General features: G+C 32.6%; 1 protein-coding gene across 3 annotated transcripts in view; it reads left to right on the forward strand.

Annotated features, from left to right (window-relative positions):
- Positions 1-17,255, forward strand: part of LOC143204512 (synaptotagmin-10) — a 93,101-nt gene that overhangs the window by 50,880 nt on the left and 24,966 nt on the right. For all 3 annotated transcript variants that reach the window (XM_076417072.1, XM_076417073.1, XM_076417070.1), the window contains exons 4-7: positions 3,564-3,716; positions 8,433-8,564; positions 8,622-8,776; positions 11,612-11,780. In XM_076417072.1, coding sequence (XP_076273187.1) covers positions 3,564-3,716; positions 8,433-8,564; positions 8,622-8,776; positions 11,612-11,780 — 609 coding nt within the window. The remainder of the gene's footprint in view (positions 1-3,563; positions 3,717-8,432; positions 8,565-8,621; positions 8,777-11,611; positions 11,781-17,255) is intronic.

The following is a 17,255-nucleotide window of genomic DNA, read 5'->3' on the forward strand; positions in this document are numbered from 1 at the left end:
ACTGTCCCACTTCCTCAATGGCCGCTAGTCTGTATGCTCCTTCTTCGGTGTGGGCCTAAAAGGTTTCTAATTATTTTTTCTTTCCCTCTTTTGAATTGTTCCTCTTTCTGTTCAAAATGAGTAATTCAGATCTGTAAAGGCACTCCGGCTTGAACAAAAGGTTGTATATTTGGCTTATATCTTGTATAAGTAGAAAAGCTGTATCCAAATTTTTACAGCCATCCTTTCTATTACCTTAACGATTACAAGAAACTGGTCTGAGTCTCCTGAAAAGTTTCGCCCAGATATTTGAAGAAGATACTTGATTTCTTTGGATTTTGGTGCCAATTTCTTTCCAATCCTAAACACTGTTTTCTCAAATCAAATTTGAAACCCTACTTTTTCTGCAGTCTCTTTTAGAATATTTATTAATGTTTGAGCTGTTTAAGTGTTCCAAGTTAGAATTGCTAGGTCATCTGCAAAAGCCAAGCAGTTTATCGTTATCTTACTTCTATTTGATAGATTGATCAATTTTAAGATCCGACTTTATGTTGCAACTAAGAGAACATCCCGAAATCCTACCGACCAGTTATAATATGTGACAGGAAAACACATAAACAATTAATTTATTTAAAAAAATGTACTTATTCAAAGAAATATAGTTAACAATTCTTCACCTAATAGATTCGCAAAGTATCTAAATAGTTTCTAGCGATCGTCGTCCCATTCTTACAATAAAACATCTACCAATTAATTCATGGATGTTGAAGGTTGAATGTTACGCCCAACTCTATGATCTAAAACTTCCCATAATGGATCACTTTTATTGAGGTCTTGAGATTGTGATGGACAGGTAAGATGTTTGATGATATTCTGTTGTTTCTCAAACCAAAGCTGAATATTTTTGGTTATCTTATGGGCGCATTATCATCTTGAAATATGACTCTGTTTGGCAGTAATATGCTAGATATAATAAAAACGTCATCAATGAAGATGTCAAGAGACTATTTCCAGTGATATTAATAAGAGAACCAGTAGTATATAATGACATTGTCGTCCAACTAATAACCTCCCACATGCTTGGCGGGGTAGGCTCGACTGTAGACTTCTTTTGGGGTTCTCTGTATATAAACCCGGCCAACTTTTACTTATATTTTACTATGTCTTGTGTATGTTCTTAAAACGTGCTATCTTCGAAATTTTAACGACCGCTTGCTTCAACTGTCACAGAAATACTTGTATAATACACTGAAAGATTACCTACAAGACTTGGCATGTAAACCGAGCGATACATACGCGTCTATTAAACGTACTATATTGCATCATATTCATATTATTCCACCGATACCCTGTATGTGTATGAAAAATAATCAATATATCATCAAATTTAAATTAAAATTAGAGCCAGATAAATACATTTTATGACATATATTTAGATTAATTATAACGTCATGTTTTTATTCCTTGTGATTTTATATTAATTTATATGCATGGGTTATTACTCGTTTTGGTCCATTAGTATTTTTACATATTTTAATATTTATACGAACAGTCATGGAAATAATCATATATGCATATGGGCTTCTACGGGGAAATATAATATGTATCAAAGACAGTCGTATAAATATAGTCTACCAGAGCAAAAGCCATTATACATATGTATCTTTTGGTGAAAACCGACCACCGTAATAGTATCAGTAGTTATCAAAACTCCAAATTTATTCTGAAAGAAAAATAAATACAATAAATTAATGTAACAAGTATTATATAGATAAATATATTAATTGTTATTCGTTTGTTTCGTTAACACTCAAGAATATATGAACCGATTTGGCCAATTTGTGGAAATTTATATGATTTACACCATATTTTAAATATAATTTTTTTATTACATCTTCATTAGATATGCTTAGTACAATCTTAATTATAAATTAATTTATTACTACTGTTCTGTTGTACTTGGATCAATTCACAAGACGAGTGCGAGAAAATACATCAATATGTATTCCTCAATTATAAAATTATAATAACTTCTTATATAAGTTCGTACTTTTTTTATATACTGCATATCCTTTATAATTGGCAGGGTGATTTTTTTTCCATTGCACAACACGCATGTTGCTACGCTATCGCGTTGTTTTCTGCACTGAGTTGTGTGATGTTACAGGCACATTTCACACATCTTGGTTCCCTACTGCAAACATTTTTAGTGTGTCCAAGATGTTGACAGTTTGTCCATTGTAGTATATTATTATTTTTCTTCGGAGGTTCCACTTTTGTATCATGTTTACGTAGAACAACGGAAAAGTTTTAATTTGTTTTTCACCATTTGCATTAGTTGTCTTTTTCGCTATAGGCGTGACATCGCCACTTCGTGGACATAAGCCCGTAATTCCGATTTAATATCTTCTTCGTTTGTTGTAGAAGGTAATCCTCTAATTACGACTCTATACCACTTATCACTTTTTATCTGATAAGTGTGGTATTCGAGTTTACTGAATGAATTGTTCATTACTAAGAGTTACGTTAATATAATCGTTACACAAAGCTTTAAACAGCACTCGACCAGCAACTTCTCCATTTATTTGTGATATAAATAAATAAAAATTGCCAACATTGCTTACCTTGATCGGAGGGGGCAGATGAACTTTGTTTTCTTGCTTCTTTTTTATTAATGTTTAAGCACATTTTGCGATTGGCGAATGTGTCACCTCTGTCTTCTTCCTCTTTTTATCGTTCTTGTTTCTTACTTCGGTCCAATCAGACTGTTCCCCTACCTCTAATGCTAATTCTTCTTCTGCATAATTAGTATGCATTTTTGCGAGTGACCTGGCTATTACAAACGGATATCAGCCATATCCTTAGTTAATTGCAACAGTTGTTGGTTCAGATACTCATTATTCGTTCTTAGTTCTTCGATTTCTTTCAGTAATATATTTAAATCAATTATGTTGTATTGTTATAATTAAATATTTTTTTCACTAACTTTCACTTTTTTTTCCTTTTCGGAAAACGTGGAATGTCTTTTGTTTGAGAGTACGTATTTAGTTCACTTTGTGTTCGCCGTTTCACAGCATCTGGGAGTTCTTTGACACCGTTAACCGAAGTTGACCGTAACCAATACAGATGTATTATTATGTGATTTTTACAGAGACTTGTTTTTCGGGAAGAAAAAAACACGTCTTGACTCCATGAAGGTCGGGACCGAGCTATTTTAAATATAATGATTAATACGTATGTGCTGACGATAATTCCCAATCGTATTCTAATTGCAGTCGAGTAAAAATTTATCAAGCACAGGGTTGACATATGTAGTAAATAAAAAGCTTTGTTGCTTTTAACCATTAATATTTCTATTACATTCCTACTAAATACTGACGTAATTAGACTCCGATTGGTAGACAACTTACCTTCTTCCTTACCTTGTCTGTATGTCTTGGTTACTTCAAATGAAATAAGTCATAAATCTCGACCTAAATATGACTGATATATTTTTATGAATGCTCAATAAGCATTTCTTTTTAGTTTGGCAATATATCCGTCGGTTAACAGAATACGTGTTATTCGTTGCTTTTTGTTTTTAGGTCTTAAGGCAGACCACGTTACCCATCGTATCAGAGCGTCACCAGATTTTCCAAAGACAGCTGTCGCACCGTTTAGACATTCCCACCGAAATTAAATTCAGCATCTGTAGCCTGGAGAGGAACAATAGTAGCAATAAAGTGGGAATAATTAAGGTAACGTTAAAGAACGCATTAGAAACTGTCGTTTTCGATATCGAATTTATCGAAATATAGGAGAATTTACTGTGTATTAGTTCCAAAAGAATATCCGAGTTATGATATAAAGAATCTGAATTTATTTTAAAGTTACTGTTTCAAAAAATTAATTTCAAAGGTTTATAGCCGTTTCAGGGTTGGGCAGCATTTAAACTACTTATAATTAAAATATAAAAACATATTTGATGTCTGTATTTTAATTTCTTCTTAAAAAAAATAATTTCTAAATGATACTTCAAATACCTAACGCTGAGCTATTTTGTAGTTAGTACTTTAAATACTCTTGGCGTCAAAATGCATTTGAACATAAATATATTTAGCAATCTTATTAAGAGTTTTCAAATTGTAGAAGATGTAGTGGGATTACCATTATCTGAAACATCATCACTCACATCTTTTTTATGAAGAGGTATTATTAACTCTAAATATAACAGAAGAGAGACGATAAGATCGTTTTGCCTATAAAGACATGAATAACTTCAACAAAGATCTTCGTGTTAGCAGGATATTAGCTTTACTAAATATATTTTGTTATTGAATATTTCCAGAAGGCTCAAATCGACTGACGTCATAAAAGTTGTCTGGACATTAGTTAATACATTACTGTCCACAATATGGACCTCTCTTTTAGATTCCATAGGGCAGCTTATAAGGCGCAGATGAAAATTAAAGACTTATTTGTTTATTTGGAAGACTTAACATTCTATTGGTCATAGAACTAGAATATTTGGAGAAACTCACTAAAATATTTTGAATTTTTAGAAAGAAATTTGAAAGATGTTAGTTGTCAGAATGTATCACAAGAGATGAGAGGGAAATAATTCAAAATCTTACAGTTCATTCCTAAGATGCAGATTGCAAAAAGCATGAAATAATGGTTGAAAGTAACAGAAGTAGCAGAACTAATGATAAAAAAGGTGATTTTATTGTTCTACGAACAAGGATAGTTTTCAACCACTGAGATCAAAAATAGAGTTATAGTAAGTCAGCTTCCCAAAATAAAAGTCAAAAGCTTAAGATAGATATCCGAATATATAAAATATGTTAATGCAATATAATAAATATAATAAAACTTTGTACTTGTATTGTTTGTAATTTGTATTAATTGGTTAACAAGAGGGTGTTTGTCGATAGTACATTTACAGAAAGTAAATTCTTCTTTTACTGATTAATAGGACGAGATGGATTAGTTTAGTTCTAATTTAACACCTGACTGTATTTTATCCATTTTGTGTTTTGTATTTTAAGTAGTGTTTCTATTGTTGCATTCTGGCAAAATCCTGTCCAATATCTTCTTCTCTTATTCTAATTTCACTTTCTTCGGCAATCAAATTTCCCAACAAATTTTAGCTGCACTTGGCCTATAAAATAAAAATTAAATCATTATCAAAACATATCATGACTAAAATAAGTTACTATTTATTACCAGTTATAACAGTTTCTTGATGGTCATGCCTCATTAACGAATGAACTAGTTCCAACACAACAAAAATAATTTTCTACCTTATACTTGTCAGCGTCTAGTAATATAACAGGTCAATTGATCCAGTAAATTGATTTAACTGTGGTAGAGTAAAACACAAATCTTGGCAAATTTCAAGGGTGATACACTGATTATAGCAACCTTCCAACTACTCGATACCATTTTTGTAGTACGATTTGTCCTTTGCTTCAAATTAGGCCTCAGTTTCGCCGATCACTTTTTCATTTGACGAACATTTCTTCCCAGCGAGCATTCTTTTGAGATCTGAAAACAGAAAATAGTTGCTGGGGGCCAGATCTAGAAAATACGGTGGATGAGGAAACAATTCTAAGCCCAATTCATGGATTTTTGCCATCGTTTTCACTGACTTGTAACACGGTGCATTGTCTTGGTGAAGCAGTACTTTCCTGTTCTTCAAATGCGGGCGAATTTTGGCGATTTCGTCCTTCAAACGGCCCAAAAACGCTATGTAATAGTCGCTGTCGATGGACCTTCCTTTTTCAAGGTAGTCAATGATAATTATTCCATGCGCATCCCAAAATATAGACGCCATAACCTTGCAAGCCGAGTGTTGCGTTTTCCCACGCTTTGTAGCAGGTTCTTCATGTGTAGTCTACTCGGATGACTGTCGATTGGACTACGGAGTGAAATGATAGAGTCATGTTTCATCCATTGTCACATATCGATGCAAAAACTCGGGTTTATTATACTTGATCATGTTCAAACACTGCTCCGAATCATCAACTGGTCGATTTTTTTGTCAAAAGTGACTCGGGTGGCACCCACTTTGCACAGAGCTTTCTCATACCCAAATATTCGTGAATAATATGATCTACACGTTCAGTTGATATCTTCAGAATGTCTGCTATTTAATTCAATTTCAATCCGCGGAATTTGGAGATTTCAATTGTCGGTAACAACCTCTTTTGGGCGTCCACGTTCACTGTCTTCGGGGTCCCATTTCACTACGTCTAAAATAATCAAACACGCGAAATTACCTTTTCCAATTTTTTTCTCAATAACAACAGTTGCTTCACTCAAGATGCTATAATTCAGAAACTGTCAAATTTATACACCCATCTTTTGAGGGTTAGGGCTAACTAAATGACATATTGATTTAATTCTAGTAGCGCCAACTATAGGTTCAGGCCGGGTACTTTTCAATTGACCTGTCAATTTGACATATTTGATCTCCGCAGTTTTATTCAATATCAAACAGACGCTGATCATGGGTCGCTCAAAATGTCTTGTACGAAATTCATTATTTTTGATGTTTAACTTGATCAGAATAATCAGAAAACATTATTTTCAAGCAAAATAAAAGAAGTATAATGTCACATATAATCTTAATCATATGAAATTTGGTCTTCATCATTACACTAATCTAAATAATCTGTAATATCTCCAGTTAGTCACAGAAATTATTCTAACCGCCTAAAACAATATATTTAACTCTCATTTAACTTTTCTAACGACTCGCTAAGGGAAACTAATTTAAATTTCAAATTTTTCCGATACACATTCTCTCGGTTTTTGCACAGCCTATAAACCAAACGACGCGGTTTCATTATACGGATACAAAGACACACTGATGACATTAACTGCGAAAGGAACTTCGGAACAACTAACTCCCCGTTCCTTATAACTCAGTCTTGATCCCGCGGGACTTTTATCCCGGGGAAAAAACAACTTTTTTCGCAGGGCGAAAGCAATTTCGGCACGACAAGCTAACGGTCATTAATAACATGTAAAAATTGGCCACAATTCACTTTCGGAAGACGCCTCGACAGGGTTTTTATAGTTTAATTGGTTTTACCTTCTTGTTTTTTGCTAATTGCCCACTTAAATAATCAATTTCGGTGACCCAATAAACTTAAAGGATATGAAGGTGATGAAAGATTATCTATTAATCATTTACCTCCAGTTTTTTATGATTAAACATGGCCAAACACTGCTCAGATTCATCAATACGTTCTTGTTTTTAGTCAAGAGTGTGCAAACGCGGCAACCACTTTAGACAGTGTAATAGTAATACCCATGCAATGTAAAACTAACATATTTTTCTAATATCTTTACGATGTTAGCTAACTTACAGAACTTTACTGTTCGATCATTCAAAACGATTTTGTGGATTTTTTCATGGTGTTACCATCTCATTTGGACCTCCACAGCGTTCTGCATCATCGGTGTCCCTATGACCACGTTTGAAGCCAGCAAACCAACATTTTATTGTTTTCTTCTTCACTTCTCAAGTCATTGCTTCACTCGAACGGTATTTTTTCATCAAATAATGTAAAATTAAAACACGAAATTGTTTTTGATACATTGTTTTGAAAATAACAAAAGCCTTATCACAATAATTCACAAACTTAGGTATAATATCATAAAAAAGCGGTGAATGCAATAAAACCAGCGCCATCTATATATCAGACCCAGTATTTTTATGTGTTAAATGAATTTAAAAAAAAGATGAATGTATTCACTTGTTCTTTTTACAGATCGTAATCTTAATGATGTAGTTATATATAGTGAACGTGACATATATAAATTAGTTGAACACAGTTATCACAATGGATGACTTATTATATAAATTACAAGTAGGAAGTGCATCTTTGTTAAATAATGGTTTTCCATATTTGGCTTAATATCCAGTCTGACTAAAATACAAACTACAAACCTATTTAATCTTGTTGAAGTCCTTAAGCTCCTTTTGGTATAAAGAAGGATACCTTGGAAAATAATGGTATATAACAAAAAGTCTTACAAATGCTGCAGAAAATATTTAGATTCCAGGAAATTCTAAATATATCTAACTATCAATATATTTTCAAAAAAAAACAGTATTTTCTCAATCGCATAAGCCGAAGCTTGTTTACTTCAGCATTTTTCCGGAAATATGGAACCTAAACTTTGCTTCATATGCGCCCATTGAAACAGTGATTCAAACAAGCCTTTCGAACTTTTATATTACTTCCCATAATAAACATAAAGCTTCCTGAGCAACCCTATCGTTAAATTTAATAATACTACATTAATTACCTTAAAAAAGATGTCCAGAATATCGATATAGAGTTATCAGTATTAATTTTCGTAAATTAAGCAAACCTAGTTAGATTTTCTGATAAATTAAGCCTTATTTTATGCAAATTTCGAGGCGAAAGGGATACCTAATTAGAATTCCTCCGTTAAAGCCTGAATTATACAAGAAGGAATTAGTGAGACAACCGTCGGTTCAGAGCAACCCCGACGTCAAAATGCAAAAGAACGGTATCCTCCACTTTTCTTTGAAATTCGACAAAGAATTGGAAGGGCTCCTAGTTAAGGTAGGCGACATTATTAAACGTTAATCAGCTCGACCCTAATCCCGCTTCTTTTGACAGATATTCGAGGCTAGACAATTGCCGATTAAGGATATAATAGGGAGCTGCGATCCCTACATAAAGCTCCACCTATTGCCGGACAGGAAGAAGAAGTTCCAGACGAAAGTTCACAGGAAAAATCAGAATCCCATTTTTAACGAGACGTTTATTTACAGGTAATAATAATATAAAAACATGGAATATATTATTTTGATACATTTTAAAGTATCTTTTTACCAACGAGGGTTAATCTGGACTGAACCTATTTTTTAACAATTTCTTCTTCAATGTATTTGAACAAATTCGTCCAATCTGAAGGTCTTATTAACCATTCCTGTTTGCAGCATGAGGAACAATATGTCAGCAATGAATTACTGATAAATGTTTTAACTAATAAATCCTAATCAATTGTCATTCCAACGTTTACCTTTTTCCATCAACTCTTGTTGTCTTAACACCATTTTTTTATTATCTTGCCATGCGTGACCATGGGGTCCCATGGTCCCATTCTAAAATATCTATGTTTCATCTAAATACACAAATGGAAATAATAAGTCTCATTAATTTTATTATATGTTCTCTTCGTGGGTTGTATTAACCAATAGTGTATAAAAATACTTTTCTAGATTGGTTAAAGAGCTGCATATATCTAAGCTTTCTTTTCCTAGAATTCATATATTTGACCTCTAGCACAGCTAACATCAACCTGATCTTGATTCGTCACCAACTACGTATGAAAACAGTTTATTTTTATTCATTTAGGTTGGTGATGGACTCGATCGACTTTGTCAATTACCTTGACTCTGAATTTTCATATCCAAATGAATTACATTCATATTTTTTCTGTTAAAATGAGTCGTTTTCTCAACCAAGCATGTTTTTTATAACTCGTGTGATCATCTGGGAACACTGTCGAACTTAATACTCCTTGTGACGTGAATTCATAAAATTTTGTGGAGACGAAATGAGATCAGTGCAAGTTCCAACAAGAACAGTCTTTCGAAATGCCACTCCCGTCAATATGTCATTTTTTAACACCCTTTATAACCCTCATGAACTTGATACTCTGATGATATGATACTCTGATGGTGATGATACTCTGAGAACTTTTATTAAACGAAATTCTTAGTTTCAACTTTCCTGCTGCATCATAATAGATAATCTTCGACATCATCAATAGATCTAGCCTCCAGAATTTGTTTACACAAAAATAATATTTCGGTACAACGGTTTTTTCTTAGCTTTTTAAAGCTTAATTACTTTATCCCGTGTTGCTAGAAAACAATATCAACGATGTAATGGAACCGTGCTTTCGTATTCTGAACTTGACACGTTAATGAAATTGACAAAATATTTATATCGAACTAAAATGTTTACGTAGTTCATATAAACGAGCAAAATAATATTATCTAAGATACAGAGAACTACTACTCAAATATTATTATTTTATTTTAAATTAATAGCACCAAGGTCTTACCACAAAAAAACCGTTAGAATAGTTTCAACAAATCCCACGCTACATCCAATTTCGCAGTTCTTCAGCATTTCGAAACTACATTCCACCTAAGTCGTGGGGCATAGATTTGCATAAGTGAATGCTGGGTGATTTTCTGGGGCAATTTTAGTAAATTGTAATGGTCTACAGCTTGAGGATCTCCCTATACGCACAGCAAGGCTTTCAGGCTAGGAATAGACCACTTTGGTGTCATTTTAGAAGGTTTTCCTAGGCTACCCTATAACTTTTTGCAGCTCAAATAGTCGCAGTAGATCTATTTTTCATTGCCACTCGAAATTTACTAGAGAATTTTTTATTTTTGCCTGGCAAGCAATAAAATCATGTTGTTGGGAACATTATTTTGACAATTCGTGAGGTCAGAACAACAGAACAAATACATGGATTAGTCAACCAAATTAATAAAAACTTAAACAATAAAAAGTATAGGCCTTAATAAAAAGTATACAAGGTGTGGGACACTGGACTGCATGTTAAATTGAAAAAAATTTGCCCCATACGCACTTTCAAATTGGAAGACCTATACCCAATATATTCAGTTGTTCCGCAGGGCAGTGTCCTTGGCCCATTGTTATATCTATTGTATGCAGCTGACCTACCGACCTGAAGAAACACTACTGTTGCAACATATGCTGACCATACAATTGTTTTATCATCACACGAGAATCCAATATCAGCCACAAGAAATCTCCAACTTCATCTTAACAAAATTGAATTGTGCTTGAAAACGTGGCCTATCAAAGTAAATGAGACAAAATCTACCCATGTGATATTCACCCTTTGTAGAAGAACTTGTCCCTTAGTAAAATTGAATAATTATGAACTTCCGCAAGCAGGCAACGTTAAATATCTGGGAATGCATTTTGATCGACGTTAGACATGGAAAAAACATATAGTGACAAAACGCAAACATCTTGGGCTTAAACTAAATCAAATATATTGGCTGATAGGGCGTAAATCTAAATAATCATTAGATAACAAAATAATCACAAAATAATTTAAAAAATTCGTGAGATAGCCATTTCTCTCATTTTGTGTTTTTCCCTCGTATGTAAACGCTCCATTTTATTTGTCAGTTCCCAAATTATTTGAAGTCTTTTTGAGAGTTTTGAGCGCTACGTTTTCGTCCAATAAGTTTGATAATTCATTGTCTTCGAACTTATTGATCCTCCAGGTCGTTCTTTGTTATTGACGTCAAAATGACCACATTTAAATCGTTGAAACAAAAACAGATAATTGAAATATAAGGGTGTAACATTTCCATGATCTTGTAAAAGTGTTTGATGGACTTCAGCAAGAAAATTCTCCGAATTCAATAACTGACTCTAAATAACTCAGCAAAATTATTATTTTCTGTCGATAAATGTAAGAAAAACCATGGAATCTGTTTGTTTACGAATAATCCTGCACACGTCACTATCACAAATAGATGTCGCTGATGAATATAAAGGATTATATTTTTTTGAATGTAATTCATGTTTTGTTTCTTTCTTTTTAGTGTGACATACGACGATTTGGAGACACGTTATCTGCAGTTTTCCGTCTACGATTTCGACCGATTTTCCAGGCACGACCTCATCGGTCACGTACTGGTAACAAATTTGTCGGAAGTGGCAGAGCATGGACAAGAAACCGAGTATTCGATGCCCATCCTATGCCCGCCAGTGGTAAGTAAACATAAATTGTGTTTGGTGTACACCGTCAGCAAAAACAGTAGCAATAAAGAATACCAAACGTTTCTATAAATTCGTGAAGTAAGTTTTAATTACGTTACACTTTAATACGAATTCATTACTTTAAAATAAATACATTAACATTAACATTGACATTTAATTTGATAGTATTAACCATATTCTTTTTTGTAATTTACTTTTTGCAATTTTGAGCATTCCATAACAATAACCCTGTGTGACCCAACTTTTCTAAAATAAATCAGATTACGTTGTATTTTGTCAAGACCATGGATACAAATAATAAAGGATTGTTGTATTTTAAAACTTTTTTCTTTAAACTAAGTGATACTAAATTAAAAGAAAGTATTTTTGTTGGCCTACAAACAAGAAAACTTTGTAAGAAAATAACGAATTTGTTGAATATCTTACCGCGAAAGAGTTAGCGGCTTGGTTATATCTAAGGAAAGTGATTCATGGAAGTTTAGGCAAATTTTAAGATAACAAAAAAGAGTTTTAATGAATGGCTTTCTACAAAATTTTAAAATGATGGGGTGCAGAATATCTTTCAAAATCATTTTTTGCATGGCCATTTCGATTTTGTCCCTCTAATCTTGAAATGGTGAACGCTTTCGCCAGGATATAAAACAGATAGAAGAGTGTCTTCAAAGAAGATGGGATGCTAAAATTTTATCAGACTACTACTGGTTTGCAATGGAACAAAATTCTACTGTTCCAAGAAAAGAAGTTAATATTTCGTCATTTTCTTTCAGAATATACACCTCATTTTTCTACAGACCACTTAAATACGAGCTATTTTGATTCATTGTCTATTTGTAAACATATATCACTATTTTTTTATAAAATTAATAATATAAATAAATACTATTTTAATTTATCATAACTTGTCTTCAGCAGGTACAATTTGAGAAAGCAAAGCCGTTTTATTTAATATCATAGAACAAGAAAAATTGTCACTCAGTCTAATTGCGTCTGTATATACTTGGTAACTCAATAACACTAGATAAAAAGTGGTTGTTAGTTATGTAAATAAATGTTAAATCGGTTGTTAAATTCAACAGTTAGGTTAAGTTATGTAACAGATTTTGATTCATTGTCTATTGGTAAACATATATCACTATTTTTTTATAAAATTAATATAAATAAATACTATTTTAATTTATCATAGCTTGTCTTCAGCAGGTACAATTTGAGAAAGCAAAGCCGTTTTATTTAATCTGATAGAACAAAAAAAATGTCGCTCAGTCTAATTGCGTCTGTATATACTTGGTAACTCAATAACACTAGATAAAAAGTCGTTGTTAGTTATGTAAATAAATGTTAAATCGGTTGTTAAATTCAGCAGTTAAGTTAAGTTATGTAACAGATGATTGCATTGTTGCTTAAGGAGATACCAAGAAGAATATGTGACGTATATTAATTCAAAAGAAGCAGAAGAAATATGTAACAGATGTTATTAGGATGTTGTATATACTTATACGACACGCAATCGGTGACATCAAAAAAATTTAAATATATTTATTTGTTTAACTAACTTGGTTTAAGTTCACTTGACTATTCGTAAAACTAAATTTTAACATTTCTCTACTTTAATATGTTTTCCTTAATATTCTATATTAATTTATGCAATAAATCCTAATTAAAAAGTAAAAAAACATTCATCAGTATTATTAAGTATACTTATTAAGTAATTTCCCTACTGCTAAATAGAAGAATAAAGCGTATTTTCAGTTTTTTTTAAATGCCTGCCATAAAATTTAAAAGGCTTTTTATTTTAAATTTCCATAAAATTGCCAGAGTATTATGAATATGTATAGAGGCGGTAATGAAACGGAATAACAACCGTATGAGCCACGTGCGTGTTCTCTCTTCATGAATATTGGAAATATATCATGAAAACACTGATACGAATAACGGCAAGTGAAGTACAAATATTATAAAAGGGTTTTTTCTATTCGTTCGGCTTTTGTTTATGGATATCCGTGTCGTTCTTTTTACTGTTCCGTTCAACAAAACTTCCACGATATTGGTTCAGAAATATAAAGATGTTACACTTGCAATGGTCGACAGTGTATTGGGAGCTGTAACTTATAAGCTGCATTACGTGTCTAGTTTTGTGGGAGAAATATTAGGGTTTCGTTTATTTTTGCTTTTATTAACTTAGAATTTATCTCTAAGTTAACTTAAAACTAGATAGTTATCTATCTTTAGGATATTGAAAACAGATTGCACGGTTTGACTTTCTTGAGTCTGTTTCCTAGTTTAATGTTATCCAACAGTTGCAACACGTCAGTGTCAACACGTGTATTGAGTTGTTAAAACTAGAAAACAATGCTGCAGATGAAATACACTTTATTTTCTCTCTTCTGTGCGTAAATTAATCGGGTTTATTAATTTAACTGTTCTTGATTCTTGATATTATTTCTTCTATTCTTAATAGATTTTCTGTATCCTTAATTCTAATTAAATCTTGACGCTCTTGACTCTTTCTTTTAGTCTTAACTCTGCCTAACTCTTATTATAGTTTCTGTTGTTCTCCGTAGTTCTGATTCTAATAATTATTTAGTGAATTCTGTTGTTCCTCGTAATTACAAGATCTTTAGCCAATTCTGTATTCGGAACATTCTGTTAATTCTTTGGTAATTTTTGATGTTCAATTCTATTATTTGTATCAATTCTGATTATCGTTTTTTTTACCTGATCTACCAGCTTAAAAAGTAAAAAGTTTCCTTGCTGATGCAAATTCAACTTAGAAAAGAGGATTGCCCGGGAAGGTGCTCTATTTGGGGTATGAGAACGGAAAGGGTAGGCGGCTTGGAGAACCGCTTTTGGGGGGATAGTCATCAGGGTTATCGCATAGGGAACACCCCTGACAGGGATCTGATGTGGGAATATATGGAGAGTGCTGAGGTTGCATGGAATTTCTGGTATAAGGAGAAAAGGAACCGTCTATTATTTCTGTTGATTCTCGTTGTCGATACACCGTGTTTTATCTCTGAAGCTCCTCTCTCGGGTTCTTGGTTCCTTTCCTGTGTCCCGATTCCTTCAGAATTTCGGCATGGAAAAAACTCTTCCAGCTAGGAACTTATTATAAACAGTCTGTTGTGCTTAGTAACATGATGTAAGAAGTGAAAATGGGTGATATATAGCTATATCAGCTGTATTTCTCTGCTCTTGGTCTCCTGTTTACATTTGAAAACCTCTTCGATAGCTTTGTGGTGAAAACTAGCTTTAGATCCCTTATAATAATGATTGATTTGACTCTTTGATTACGCGCAAGTAACCACCTTGGTTAGAGTTTATTGTAGATAAATAAAATAATCACTGTACTTCAGAGCACCATATCTATTTAGATGTCTCCTTTTTAACAACGAGGGTTTACCTGAACTGGACCTACTGTTGTTACGTTACGTGAGCTCTGAATCAAAGTCCTCGACATTCAGCCTACCGACTGGCCAGTGACCTACATTGAGACCATCCCAGAAGACATCCGGTCTTACCCAGTCTGACTACTGGCGTAACTGGGATGGTTATTCCTTGTCGAACTCTCCACTGTTGCCTTTAAATACATTTACTTTTACAATCACAAACATAAAGTACATCCATGTCCCATCAAGGTTCGATATCCGCAACAGTAGGAAGACCATCCTGTCCTTATTAATATTCTTTAAAAAAGATTTGTATAAAGCAACCAGTACATAATTTTTAATAGTAATATGTTTACATCCATCTGCATTAAAAAATAGCGATGAAACACTGAAAATTTAACAGCAAAATACTCTTCAATAATTTCTACCCTTGGAAGGGTAGATGTTAGGTTACGTGAAAAGCTAATATACCTCTCTATTTGATTATCATACATGTATCAGTCCCCATTCCCTGCTAACAAAATCAGGCCGAACACACAAATATTTTCTTTGTTCCACGGTATGCATACATTTTCCCTTTTTTATTTGGCATGTTCGCTTTTTTTTCTCAAAGGCCTTTATTTATTAAGCATTATTTTGTTTATATTGTTTATTTTGTTTATATAGAACATGTAACAAGCATATTCAATTATAATCAATCATTGTATCACATTTACGATATTTATGGTTAGCAAATTAATTATTACAGTTTCTTAATCGATAAAGCTCTAAAAATTTAAATTTATTGTCACTTTATCGATGGCCAATATTTTTTGTTTACTTTAAACGAATATGTTCATATACATTTAAAATAATATATGGGAGATTTTGATCAAATATATTTTATCAATATTCGGTTAAAATCATAATTGTGTTACTGTAGAAGTTATGAACTGAATCAATTGTTTATTTTAGCTCTGATATTTAACAAATTTCTAATGTAAATAAAATAACGAAATAAAATTAATGTTATCACATATAACTGATTTTAACATCATCGTACATCTAATGCATATATTATCTAAGGACTTAAACAACCGTTAAACTCTCACATAATTATATTCTAGATTAAGTGTTTTCTTTTCTCTAATAAATATTTTTCTATTGCATTCTAGCAAATTTTTCTCTATTTTGGTTTGGAATAATTCTCAAAGTCTTTTTATGAAAGTCTCAAGTATGTTTCTTGTAAGTTTCTCCACTACTATTATAGTATATAAACTCACTACGTATTCATCGACAAATAAATAATTCCTTTGTTTCTTGTTTTAAATCTTCTATTCTAAATTTAATTTTTGGATGATGTCAATTCGACAAAAGTTGCTTCACTAAAATAACTGTAACTTTAAACCAAATCTTTCGATGTTGACGACCAATGGTACAGCATTGAAACTGATTACAGGAAAAATGAGAGACCAAATTATCCGAGGGCCGATTAAATAGCGAAAAAATTGAAGTTCTGGGGCACCAACCACAACTTTTTAGTAGAATGCCGGCTATGGATTGAGGATGATGACCATGATGATGATGTATTAGTTTTGAAATATTGTGATTTTCTACAAAATAGTATCTCATTATCGTTCGGTCTCTAGAATATCATATATAATTCTGTTTTAGATGAAGTATTTTCATTTTTCTAATAAATATTTTTGGTGTTGCATTCTAGAAAATTTTGTTCGGCTTCGTTATGGAATAACTTCCAAGACCTTCAGGTTTCTTGTAAGTTTCTTAACTACTAATCACCACATTTCATTGGCAAATAGATTAGTCATTGGTTTTTTGTTTTAGATCTTCGATTCTAAATAATTTTTTGATGATCTCAAATCGACAAAAGTTGCTTCACTAAAAGAACTGTAATTTTAAACCAAATCTTCCGATGTTGACGACCAATGGTACAGCGTTGAAACTGATTACAGGAAAAATGGGAGACCAATTTATCCGAGGGCCGATTAAATAGCGAAAAAATTGTTCTGGGGCACCAACCTCAACTTTTTAGTAGAATGCCGGCTATGGATTGAGGAAGATGACGATGATGATGATGTATTTA

This window comes from Rhynchophorus ferrugineus, unplaced genomic scaffold (assembly GCF_030347505.1).
Source record: "Rhynchophorus ferrugineus isolate W39M unplaced genomic scaffold, kcgeb_rfMv2 rfM11, whole genome shotgun sequence".
In the NCBI taxonomy this organism is placed as follows: domain Eukaryota; kingdom Metazoa; phylum Arthropoda; class Insecta; order Coleoptera; family Curculionidae; genus Rhynchophorus; species Rhynchophorus ferrugineus.